This window comes from Neovison vison, chromosome 7 (assembly GCF_020171115.1).
Source record: "Neovison vison isolate M4711 chromosome 7, ASM_NN_V1, whole genome shotgun sequence".
Lineage (NCBI taxonomy): Eukaryota > Metazoa > Chordata > Mammalia > Carnivora > Mustelidae > Neogale > Neogale vison.
The window spans coordinates 124,689,591-124,702,994 of record NC_058097.1 but is presented as its reverse complement, the minus strand read 5'-3'; the positions used below and the strand labels follow the sequence as shown (position 1 = coordinate 124,702,994).

Here is a 13,404-nt window from a genome sequence, read left to right as displayed (position 1 = left end):
GAAATTTTAACCTCTATGCATTTAAACAATCAGTTTCTTCTTTTTTCTGAAATATTCTCATTGGTAGTTTTTAACTATAATAAAATTGAGTAGTTCTTTTACTAAGTCATAGTACAGTTGCAGTACAGTGATGAGCTACATTAAAAAAAAAAAATGGACCCTCTTGCCATTATGATCTTGGCATCAATAAAATCTTGAAACACAGTGCATGGACATCAAACCCAGCATGGTTGGGAGTTGTTGAGCTAGTTCACCGGTTGCTCCTTACTCCAGACCTTTGCAAGGAATCTTATTCTGTGCTGAGTCTCCTCCAGTATCTTCTTTCTCTTCTGTCTGTACTTCTACATATCATAGTTAAGAACCTCTTTCAAATGCCTCCTCTTAATCTTTCTAGTAAAGGCATAAACCTTACTGAACTACTTGTCAAATTCAACCTGGTTCTCTGTTTTCCTTATTCCTTTTTTCATTTACCTTACCTCCACATTTACCCACCAGGCATACTTGACAAGTTAGAATTTGGATGCAGTGAGCTGGAGTCAAAAGGCATGGGAGGTTGTTTTTACTTCTGTTTCTTTTTTTCTGTACTCTTATGTTCTTATTGAGGGGACTGAATTTGTTCATTTAAAAACATTTTTTTTAAAGTTTAATATTTGGAATATTTGTTATTTGAACATGTGTTCATGATAAATAATATCTTGTTATTAGTGCCTATTATTGAAATAGGATATATTAATATCAAATTTGTGCTGAGGAAAAGAATTTCTGGCTAAATTGAGATGGAGAAAAACTATCATTAAGATAAGTCATGTTCTGAGTTTTCATAGACATATCTAATCTTATGAAGTACTATGTTGTAACTTAATATTATGTTCACAGGTTCCAAACTTCTTAAATGCTTATGTACCTCTTTGGGTATTACACTACAACAAAGTTAGGAAAGAATGCATTGCATAGATATAATCTGGTGAAGAAAGTCTCACCTAATTATCATCAATACACCACTATTTGCCATGCCAAGGGCTATGGACAGGTGCAATTTTAAAAATACAATACCTCTAAAGCAATGGTGCTTTTTAGGGTCTCTAAAGGGTATATGTTTTTCAGATTCTTGGTGAATATGAAAGACCACACTTAGACATTGCTTAAATCATCAAGCAAGTGCTAACTTTATCTTAATTTTAAAATCCCCTGGAGGATATACTTCAGTTTCCCTTGACAACCTAACTCTATATTTAATATTAGCTTGTTAGTGACCCTCAATTGCTTAGGCTATGGTAGAAAATAATATCTGTTCTGGTTCTATATTTACTTGGAGCCTTGTAAAACCTATAGTATGATTAGCAGCATTCTCTACTTGCCCCACACATGCAGGCACATACTTCTTTTCCAGGAGCCGTAGCCCACAACACAAATTGTGCCAGAGTGGCTCCTCAGAGCATGGAATGTAGCCAAGGAAGTATGTGCCTTGTTTTGTTTTGTTTTTTCCCTCTGCCCTTCCAGGAATCAAACCTGTTGTAGGGAGATGCTACCATACATGTGTTTAATTCTGTAACCTCTCTTCCTTTCCAGAGCAGCTCTGGTTCTTCTGTCAGTACCCTGCTTATTTTTTTCAAAAAGATTACTCTGTGCCTTCTCACCTGCAGAGCAGAATCCTTGTTGATTTGTTCATGGAAAATAAGTGGTTGTCCATTTTTAGGACTGAAGTAGGGGTCAGTTTGTGTTGATAAAGCTACAAGGCCATCATATGGATGGGTCATTGGAGTAAGCAGTATTAGAACCAGACTTGTTAAGATTATAGACTTTATAGACTTTATAGTGAATGAAAAGAAGTAATATTTGATGTGTAATTGGACAATGTCTTTCTAAGTATGAAATAACAGGGAAGAGATCACATAAAGGAAATGTAGAAAGACCAGAATGCATCAAAATAATCTTTATTTCAAAAGATACTAAATTAAAAGGCTAAGTGTTAGGAAATTTGTATAACAAATGATACAGGATTACTATCTCTTATATACAAGTTGCATTTGCAAATCAGTGTGAAAAGGTCTTCAATGGAAATTATGAAGTAAGAATTGGAAAGAGCAGAAAATGGAGGGGAAGATGGTGGCAGAATAGGAGGACCCTACCTAGGTTTGCCTCATCCCATGAATCAAATAGATAGCGATCACATCATGCTAAATACCCAGAAATTGACACAAAGATGTTCAGAAAAAAACTCCACAACTAAACGGAGAGAAGAGGCCACAACAAAGAAGGTAGGAAGTGCAGAATCACAGTTTGGGAGAGAAATAGATCATGGCCATTGTGGTAGGGTAGCCACAGTAGCTGAGAAGGGTGAGAGAGACAGACTAACACATGAGGGAGGAGGGGAACACATTAGAGAAATGAATCCCTACAGCAATGGGCTTAGAAAGTGAGAGGAACTGAATTTTGAATTTCGTAAGTTCTGGCAACCATCGGGCTTAAAGCCTGAAGTTCTAATGGTCAGCAGGCTTGACTCAGGGAGATCCTGGCAGCATTGGGATTGCTCTTGGAGAGAAGGCAGGGTAAACAGCTTGTGGGCATACAGCATGGAAACAGTGATCTGAAGAACACCTGGGTCACCCAGGTTATTTGCTTATCTCAGAATATGTGCCAAAGAGGCAACATTCACAAAAAGACCTCTTCCAGAACAAAAGAAATGGCAAGTGTCATTTCCCTCCCCTGCCGCTCAGCATAGGCACAGGGCCACCTGTGGGAACCACTGCAGGGCGGACACTCCCCCCACCCTCTTGTGGAACCACCCTTCCCAGTCATGCTTGCCTTGGTCCCAGAATTGCAGGTCCCCACCTTCAGGTCAGCCCAAATCCTGCCAACACTGCATCTCCAGATGCAGGAACTTTGTGGAGCCTAGATTCTAGGGGCAGTGGCAGTATGTCTCATTTCACAAGCAGACCAGAGCACACCTAGTTGAAAGGTACCACATTCAGGCTAGGGACCAAACATGGCCTGGAAAGGCAAAGAGAGTCTCTGCAGATGACTGGTCTGAAGGATAAAACAGCCAGGACACAAGAACAGAGCACATTAAGCACATATTGGAGATAATCCCAGAAGTGCTGGGCCCTGGGAAATAGGGAACACTACAAGTGGGGGCACTATAGGACCTCTTCTTTATAAGGCCATTACTCTAAAGAATAGGAGGTGTGACTGACTTTCCTAACATAGTCACAGAGACTTCAACAAAATGAGAAGACAGAGGAACTTGTCCCAGATGAAAGAATGGGACAGGGATCTAAGACCATGGCCAAAGATCTAAGTGAAGCAGATATAAGTTACATGACTGAGAGAGAATTTAAAGTGGTGATCATAAAGATACTTGCTATGCTTCAGAAAGGAGTAGAAGGCATCAGTGAGACCCTTAAGATATAGATAAGAAATAACAAAGCAGAGATAAAGGGCTCAATAAATGAAATGAAAAACACACTTGATGGAATAAATAGCAGGATGGAAGAAGCAGAGGAACAAATTAATGACCTAGAGGTTAAAGTAATAGAAAGTAATCAAGCAATTACTCCAAAAATAGAAAAAAGATCTATGCAAAATAAGAATACAGTTAGGAAAATTAGTGACTCCATCAAACATAATAACACTATTATGGAAGTTACAGAAGAGAGAAAAGGGAGGCAGAAAATTTATTTGAAATTCAATGATAGCTAAAAATTTCCCTGTCTGGAAAGGAAACAGATACCCAGATCCAGAAGACACAAAGAACCCCCAACAAAGTTTAAAAAAAAAAAAGAAAAAGAAGCAGATCCACACCAAGACATATTGTGATTAAAACAAAACAAAACCAACAACCAAACAAACCAAAAACAGTGATTAAAAAAATATATATAAAGAAGCAAGAGAAAAGAAGACAATTACATATAAGGGAAAACCCCTTAAGGCTATCATGGGAATTTTCAACAGAAACTTTCTAAGCCAGAAGGAACTGGCAAGATATATTCATGATGCTGCATCGGAAAAATGTGCAGCCGAGAGTACTCTAACAGCAAGGCTATCATTCAGAATAGAAGAGATAAAGAGTTTTCCAGACAAATAAAAACTAGAGAGTTTGTGATCAATAGGCCAGCCCTGCAAGAAATATTGAAGGGGGTACTCTGAGTGGAAAAGAAAGACCATAAGTAGGAGTATGAAGGAAGGAAGGAAAAACAAACAAACAAAAAGTATGAAGAAAGGAGAATAAAAAAGTGAAAATGAATATTGTTTATAAAGTCTCAGTCAAGGACCCACAAAATAAAAGGTTGTAAACCATGGCACCATATACCTAAAACATGAGGAAGACAAGAGGTTCATCTTAATACAGACTACTGTATACAGAAGATGTTATATACAAGCCTAATGATAAGCACAAATCAAAAACCACTAATACATATGCAAGAAATAAAGAGAAAGGTATCCAAATATGTCACTAAAGAAAACCAACAAACCATGAAAGAGAGAAAGACAAAGTCTTCAGAAACAACCACAGACCAGGTAATAGAATGGCAATAAATATATCTATAAATAATTACTTTGAATATAAATGGTCTAAATGCACACTATCAAAAGACATTGTGACAGAATGAATAAAAAAGCAAGACCCATCAATACGTTGCCTATGAGAGATTTATTTTAGAGCTAAAGACACCTACAGACTGAAAGTGAGGGTTTGGGGAAACATCTATCATGCAGATGGATGTCAAAAGGAATTTGGAGTAGCAATACTTATATTGGTACTTATATTTAAAGTAAACTTTAAACCAAATAGTGTAAAAAAAGAGACAAAGAAAGACACTAAATAATAATAAAGGACAATTCAACAAGAGGATATAACAATTGTAAATATTTATGTACCCAAATACATAAAATGGTTAATAACAAACATAAAGGAGCTAATTGATGATAATATAATAATAGTAGGGGACTTTAACACCCCACTTATATCAAAACACAAATCATCTAAACAGAAAATCAGTAAGGAAACAATGACTTTGAATGACACACTGTAGCAGACAGATTTCACGTTCAGAACATTCCATCCTAAAACAGAAGAATGCACATTCTTTTCAAGTGCACATGGAACATTCTCCAGGATAAATCACATATTAGTCTACAAAAGAAGCCTCAACAAATTCAAAAAGATCTAATTCTTACCATGCATCTTTTCTAACCACCACACTATGAAACTAGAAGTCAACCACAGAAATAATTTGGAAATACCATGCTTGGGGGTTAAATAACATGCTACTAAATAATGAATGAGTCAGCCAGGAAACCAAAGAAGAAATGAAAAAGTACATGGAAGAAAAAAGAAAAAGAATAAAAAAAAAAGAAAGAAAGAAAAAGAGAAAAGGCAATGCTCCAAAACCTTTGGGATACAACAAAAATGGTTCTAAGAGAGAACTTTGTAGCAATACAGGTCTACCTAAAGAAGTAAGAAACGTCTCAAACAAACAACCTAATATTACATCTTCAGGAGCTAGAGAAAGAACAATAGACAAAATCAACAAAAAGAAGGAAATAATGAAGCTTAGAGCAGAAATTATTGATACAGAAACTAAAAACAAACAAAAAAACCACTAGAAGAGATCTATGAAACTAAGAGCTAGTTTAAAAAAAAAAATCAATAAAATTGATAAACCTCTGGCCAGACTTATCAAGAAAATAAAGAGAAACTACTCAAACAGAATCACAAATGAGAGAGGAGAGATAACAACTACACCACAGAATACAAACAATAATAAGAGACTAGTATAAAAAACTATATGCTAACAAGTTGGACAACCTGGAAGAAATGGATAAACTCCTAGCAACATATAACCTAACAAACTGAACCAGCAAGAAATAGAAAATTTGAAGAGATTGATAACCAACAAACAAACTGAATCAGTAATCAAAAAATTTCCGAAGCCAAAAGTCTAGTACAAGATAGCTTCACAGGCAAATTCTATCAAACATTTAAAGAAGAGTTAATACCTATTCTTCTCAAACTATTTCAAAAAAATAGAAAAGGAAGGAAAACTTGCAAATTCATTCTAGGAGGCCAGCATTACCCAGATACCAAAACCAGATAAAGACACCACAAGCGAAAAAGAGAACTACAAGCCAGTATCTCTGATGAACATAGTTGAGGATATCCTCAACAAAATACTAGCAAACAAGCCATAAATTAAAAATCATTTCCCACAGCTAAGTGGAATTTATTCCTGGGATGTAAGTCTGGTTCAGTATTCATAAGTCAATCAACATGATAAACCACATCAATAAAAGAAAGTATAAGAACCATATGATCATTTCAATGGATGCAGAAAAATCATTTGACATAGTACAACACCCATTGATGATAAAAATCTTGAACAAAGTAGGGTTAGAGAAAATATACCTCAACATAATAAAAGCTATATATGAAAAATCCACAGCAGATGTTATCCTTTATGGGGAAAAACAGAGATTTTCCTCTAAGATCAAAAACAAGATGAGGATGTCTACTCTCACCACTTTTGTTCAACATAGTGCTGGAAGTCATGGCCAGAGAAATCAGACAACAAAAAGAAATAAAAGGCATCCAAATTGGATGCTAGAACTGATAAATTCAATAAAGTCACAGGATATAAAATTAATGTACAGAAATCTCTTTCATTTTTATACACCAATGATGAAGTAGCAGAAAGAGAAATTAAGAAAACAACCTCATTTAGAATTGCACCAAAAATAGTAAGATACCTGGGAATTAACCTAACCAAAGAGATGAAAGACCTGTACTCTAAAAAATCAAAATGTTGATGAAAGAAATTGAAGATGACAGAAAGAAATGAGAAGACATTCCATGCTCATTGATTGGAAGAACAAATATTTTTAATATATCTATACTACCCAAAACAATCTACACATTCAGTGCAGTCCCTCTCAAGATACGAACAGCATTTTTCACAGAAAATAATAGGGCAAATTATCCTAAAATTTGTATGGAAACAGGAAAGACTCTGAATAGTCAGTAATCTTGAAAAAGAAAACAAAAGCTTTGGAAGTATCACAATTCCAGACTTTAAATTATACGACAAAGCTGTAGTAATCAACACAGGTACTGGTGCAAAAATAGACACATAGGGCAATGGAACAAAATAGAAAACCTAGAAATAAACCCACAATTATATGGCCAGTTAGTCTTTGACAAAGGAAGAGAGAATGTCCAATGGGAAAAAGATCATCTTTTTTAACAAATGGTGCTGGGAATACTGGACAGCTATATGCAAAAGAATGAAACTGGACCACTTTCTTATACACAAAAATAAATTCAAAATGGATTAAAGACCTGAATGTGAGAACTGACACCATAAAAATCCTAGAAGAGAGCACAGATATAATTATCTGACTTTGGCTATAGCAACATTTTTCTAGATGTCTCCTGAGGCAAGAGAAACAAAGCAAAAATAGACTATTTGGATTACACCAAAAATAAAAAGTTCCTTCACAGTGAAGGAAACAACCAACCAAACTAAAGGGAACCTACAGAATGGGAGAAGATGTTTGCAAATGGCATATCTGATAAAGGGTTAGTATCCAAAATATATAAAGAACTTGTAAAACTCAACACCCCAAATCCAAATAATCCATTTAAAAATGGACAGAAGACATGAACATTTTTCCAAAGAAAACATACAGATGGCTAACAAAAACATGAAAGACTCACATCATCACTTACCATGAGGGATATGCAAATCAAAACTATAAGGTGATTTCACCTCAATCCTGTCAGAATGGCTAAAATAAAAAACACGAAGAACAAGTGTTGGTGAGATATGGAGACAAAGGAACTCTCTTACATTATTGGTGGGAACGCAAATATGATGTAGCCATGGATGGAGGTTTTTCAAAAAGTTAAAAATAGAGCTATCTTACGATCCAGTTATCAGGCTACTGGGTATTTACCCAAAGGATATAAAAACACTAATTCAAAGGGATACATGCACCCTTGTGTTTATTGCAGAATTATATACAATAGCCAGTATATGGGAGCAACCCAAGTGTCCATCAATAGATGAACAGATAAAGAAGTGGGGTGTGTGTATGTGTGTGTGTGTGTGTGTGTGTGTGTAATGGAATATTCAGTCATAAAAAAGAGTGCAATCTTGTCATTCCCACCAATGTGGATGGAGGTAGGGACTATAATATTCAGTGAAATAATTCAGTTAGAGAAAGACAAATACCGTATGGCTTCATTTAATATTTGGAACTTAAGAAAAAAAGATGTATGGAAGTGTTGAATCACTGTATGATACACTGTATGTTAACTGGAAATAAATAAAAACCTTAAAAAGAAAACAAAGAGCAAGGGTGAAAGAGAGAGGACACCAAGATTCAAGCAAGCTCTTAATTATAGAGAACAAACTGATGGTTACCACAGGGGAGGTGAGGGGGAAGGATGGGTTAGACAGGTGATAGGGATCAAGGAGTGCACTCGTTTGATGAGTACTGTGTTGCTGAATCACTATATTTTACACCTGAAACTAATGCCAATATAACTTCATGAAAATGGAGTGTAATATGGCTGTAAAAGGTTCTATTTGCAAAGTATTTAAAGATATTGAAAAATACTTACTAGATAAAGTGGGGGGGAAAGTAGAGCTTAAGCCAGAATATGCAGTATTATTCAGGTTTATTTAAGTTTGTGTGTTACATATCAAAATATAAATGGTAGGATTATAATTCTTATTTTTATATTTATATCTTAATGAGTAATAAGTAAACTTACAATAATGAATATATATTTCTTTTATAATCTGGAAAAGAAAATAGAGGAGAAAAAGGGTCCACATATCACTAAATAGTCTTTCAACAGGTTCCTTTTATCCCCATCTCCTAAATGAAGGGAATCCCTTAGAGTCTATGTTTATGTCTCTATTGTTATAGCATGTGTGTCCTTGAAATCTCTTCCTCTGCACTGCCTGTAACATTTTAATGACTATCTCCTGGGTAAAGATTTCATCATACCTGTCCACCTGCACTGCCTATTGCTGGTTCCCAGGACTTCAGACTATCAATTCTTAGTGAATGTGTGAAATTCCCCATCCTGATTTTCTCAGATTTACTTCTGTTTCTCATTTATTTAATTCTCAGTTAATGCTGGTACTATCTCTTGTTATCAAAATTATCTTTAAGTTTTAAACTTAAACTTGGGAGCAACCTAAGTTGCTTGCTTCCCCCTTGCTTCTCATACCCACATCTTTCAATTTCTCTTTCTTACTGGGATATATAAACACCTTTACCCCTATCAAATAAGTGGTCTTTTATCATCGCATGCACCCAGTCCTGCCTTTTAATCAAAATATTCTACACTGTCCTCACTTTAATCTTCTTGAAATATTGCTTTGACAAATCAACATCTTCCTCAAGCTTTTGTCCTGTTTACATGATGAAGTTTGCACTCATTCTATCTTATGCCTTTACTCTCATCTCTTATCATTCCAAACCTGGCAGTCTTCTGAAACATAACTTTTCTTGACTCTATTCCCTCTCTCAAACTCCTCTCCTTTTATTTCCACCTACTCTAAAGCTCTTCATTTTTCAGGGTCCAGCGTAAATTCTTTCTCCTCTGGAGGTAATTTGACAAATATCACATGGAATTATTTTCTTTATCTTAAGTTGACGTAGATAGCTTATTGGAGCTGGGGGAGAATCTGTGTATCTGAGAACTATATGGTTTTCTTAAGAAATTAACTTGTTTCTTTTTTTAGCAAGATGACTTTACTGGCCCCTTCATCTTATAAATGGCAGTTTATACATATTGTTCTGACATAAATATTTCTAGTGCTCCCTCTCAGTTTTAAAAGTTGGGACAGTAAGTTAGATGGTTATCCTACTGATCCAGTACAGAATACAGAACAACAGCTGTTACTGGATATATGAGCAAGTGCCTTCTAGTGAACCATATGCTATGAGCTTAAGTACTAGAGGGAATCACCTTAAATAAAAGAATGCTTTTCTAAATTTCATACTGAAAAGTAATTAAGCTATAGTATTTCTTAATCTCTGTATATTCTGGATGACTCTTCAAAGCAGGTTCAGTATATTGAATATAGTTGTTTAGGTTGGAAATAATGGAAAACCTGCATTACTGACAAACAATAAGAGCATGTATTTTCTTTTATTCCCCTTTGTGCTCCCACTCCCTATCTTTTGATAACATAGGATTGTGTGTGGTCAATAAGTTTCTGAGGAAATAACTTAATACTCTTAGGTCAAGGACCTAAGGTCAAGACCACTCCTAGGTTTGGCCATTTGCTAGGAGGACTCACTGCTATGATTTATTACAGTGAAAAGATACAAAGAAAAATCAACAGAAGTGCATAGAATGAAGACTGAAGGAAAGCAGACACAAACTTGCAAGAGTCCTCTCTCAGCGGAGACAGATAGAACATGCTTAATTCCCACAGCCATCAATTGTGACAGCACATGTAAAAATGTTGTCCATTAGAAGCTCATTATAGACCGAGTGCCCATAGTTTTTATGCGGGCTGGTCACATAGGTACTCTCTGCTTGTCATATCCTTAAATTCTAGACTCCCAGAAGGAAAACAGGTGTGTGTAATAAATCATATTGTTGGCACAATTTAGGCACAGGGAGCTACTCTTTCCTGTTAGGATGGTAGGTACCCTCCTGAAATCCACATTGCCAGATACCAGCAAGGACTGGCCTTGTAAACAGACCTTTCAGGGGAGAGCATTTAGGTCTTCACAGTTTTGTTGACCACAAGTAGCCATCTATGATGTAAAGGTGTCAAGGTGTCTCAAGATTTTAGTTTGTTCCCTTGTGCTAGTCTATACAATCAGTGTCATTATTTTTTAACGTAAAGAAAAGCTTCAAAGGTAACTTGTGGCATAGATTTTTCTCTCTGAGATTGAAAACATTCTCAGATGGTTTACACCCAGTGTTGTACTGGAGCTTTCTTTTGGAGAGCTGATTTTCTTATCTCTTCCTAACTAACACATTCAGTGATAGTAGGTTTGTGGTTTGGAACTCGCTATTTTGGGAATATTTACACCACAGAAACCAGCATAGACTGCAAATCAGGCATTCCAGATTCCAGAGACCCAGTTGTTAAACATTGATCATATCACCACCTATACCTCCTTACCATTCATTCTGTAAATACTGTATTCTTCTAACAGTGATAAGAAGAAAATATATATAGGTATATATAGGTAGATATATCCTAAACTGTTTTCTGGGAGCTGAGAAGCTTCTGGTTCAAATTTCCTACCTGATTTATATGTTCTTTTGTATATTAGTTTGGAAACTTGGAATTCCCAACTTTAAAAATCTCTAATGAGTTGCTAATAAAATTGGATTATTTTTATTTATATAAATTAATTAATTAATAGTAAATAATTATTACTAAAGGTGTTTCAAATGAAATTTTAATATGCTATGATGATGTTCAAGCCAACAAACCTAATTTTATCTTTTTTAAAGCTTTTCTATGTGAAATTATCATTGTAAATGGCTCCAAAGCATTTTCTATTCCCAAATTATTGTTGGTAGATGCTTAATACTCCATTGAGCCCATTCTTTTCTTTTCATCTGCTCTTGGTAATATCAACTGGCAGTGAAGAGTACAAAACTGGGAAAGAAAAGTAAAATTATGATTCTCTACTTAATCAAGATCAGTTTTAAAGAGGACATCAGAAGATGATAATAGGTATTAGGAAGAGGCAACATCAAAAATAAAAGAGAGACAAAAAATAAAAGAGAAAATTATCTCAATAACACTTTCTCATACTTCTTCAATAGAACCTTATTGCAGTTATGCATAATAAATGTGCATAACATTGATGAAGCATGATTCACTAAGTTAGAACTATTTAATTTTTTTTCCAAAATTTTTACCTAATGATGTGACTCTACTGAATATTCTCAAATGATTCTCCCTCAGTAAAAATCCAAATTGTTACAAAGTATCTAAGATTTTTTTACAGTGTGATGACAACCTTACTTCATTCACCCTCCTATCCTCTACTTTTTTACTCTATAGACAAACTGTCAGTATCTTTCATGCCTCTTTACTTTTTTGTGTTTCCCTATTCACTGCCAGTTGTTCATCTCAAGATTCAACATATACCACCACCATTTTCTTTCTGAACTTTGTTTCTTTTTCTATGATTCCATAGATGTCCATATATATTAATATGCCTTCTTTATGTTTTTTATGATGAATGTTGTATGCTTATCCTCCCTCTCTTCTTCACATTCCATACCATATAAACTCTGGTGGGCAAGGACAGTGTTTTCCTTGTCTCTGTATGTTCAAAGCATAATAATTGCTATATTAAAACTTTTTGTAGAACTTAATTTTTAATAAAAAATTTGAAGTAGAATAGGATTTGAGTCCTTTTCTATATAGAACTATCAATGATTACTCTTTGTGTCATGATTTGCCTTTTTACTTTTTAGGCAGATACACAGATTGACCGAGAACATCAAAATTTTTATGAAGCATCACTAGAGTATGTCTTTAAAATTCAAGAGGTTCAAGAAAAAAAGAAGTTTGAATTTGTTGAACCGGTAAGTTTCAGTTTCCCTACAAAATAGTAGTTCAAAACAGCCTATGAAAACAAAATTTGTAATGTTTTTCTATTGGACATGTGATTTTTAAAAACAAAAGGGAAGGGATGTGTAGAGGAAGGCTACTAGGTGGAGGATAGAGCACTATTAGGGCAGTGGAACTATCCTATATGATACTATACTAGTGAATACATGTCATTATGCATTTGTCAGAACTATAGAATATACAATGAAAAGGGTAAACCCTAATGTACAATATAGAAGTTAGTTAATAATAATCTATCAGTCTTAGGTTTTCATTTGTAACAAATGTACCACACTAATGCAAGATGTTAATAATGGGGGAAACTGTGGTGGAGGTTGAGGATACACATGAGAGCTCTTTATATTTTCTACTCAATTTTTATATAAACCTAAAACTGCTCTTAAAAATAGTTTATTAATGGAGATATTAAAAAATGAAAAGGGTCACATTATATATATATCTAAGTAAATATAGCTCACTACTAAAGCGATCTATTTACTAAACCTTTAGGTGAAAGGAGAAAACATAAGGTCATATTTCTCCCTTTGTCCCCTTCCACTTCCTTCCAAGGCTGGAATCTGCCTGACTTCCCTATGAAGTCTTTTATCTTCCTAAGTCAGTGTAAAAAGTAATGGATTTCCTAATGTAAATTGCATTACAGGAAAGAACAGGTGGCTGGTCTTTATAAGCCTACTTCATTTTCTTAGCATTTTTCCCCAAGTACTACCATAATATGTTATAGTATTGCCTAAGTAGGCATCTTCATAATGCATCATCTGTGATGAATCAAAGT

General features: G+C 34.9%; 1 protein-coding gene across 2 annotated transcripts in view; it reads left to right on the top strand.

The window, feature by feature from the left end:
* ARHGAP42 (Rho GTPase activating protein 42) overlaps positions 1 to 13,404 on the top strand; it is a 279,971-nt gene that overhangs the window by 192,346 nt on the left and 74,221 nt on the right. For both annotated transcript variants that reach the window (XM_044258255.1, XM_044258254.1), the window contains one exon: positions 12,476 to 12,586. In XM_044258255.1, coding sequence (XP_044114190.1) covers positions 12,476 to 12,586 — 111 coding nt within the window. The remainder of the gene's footprint in view (positions 1 to 12,475; positions 12,587 to 13,404) is intronic.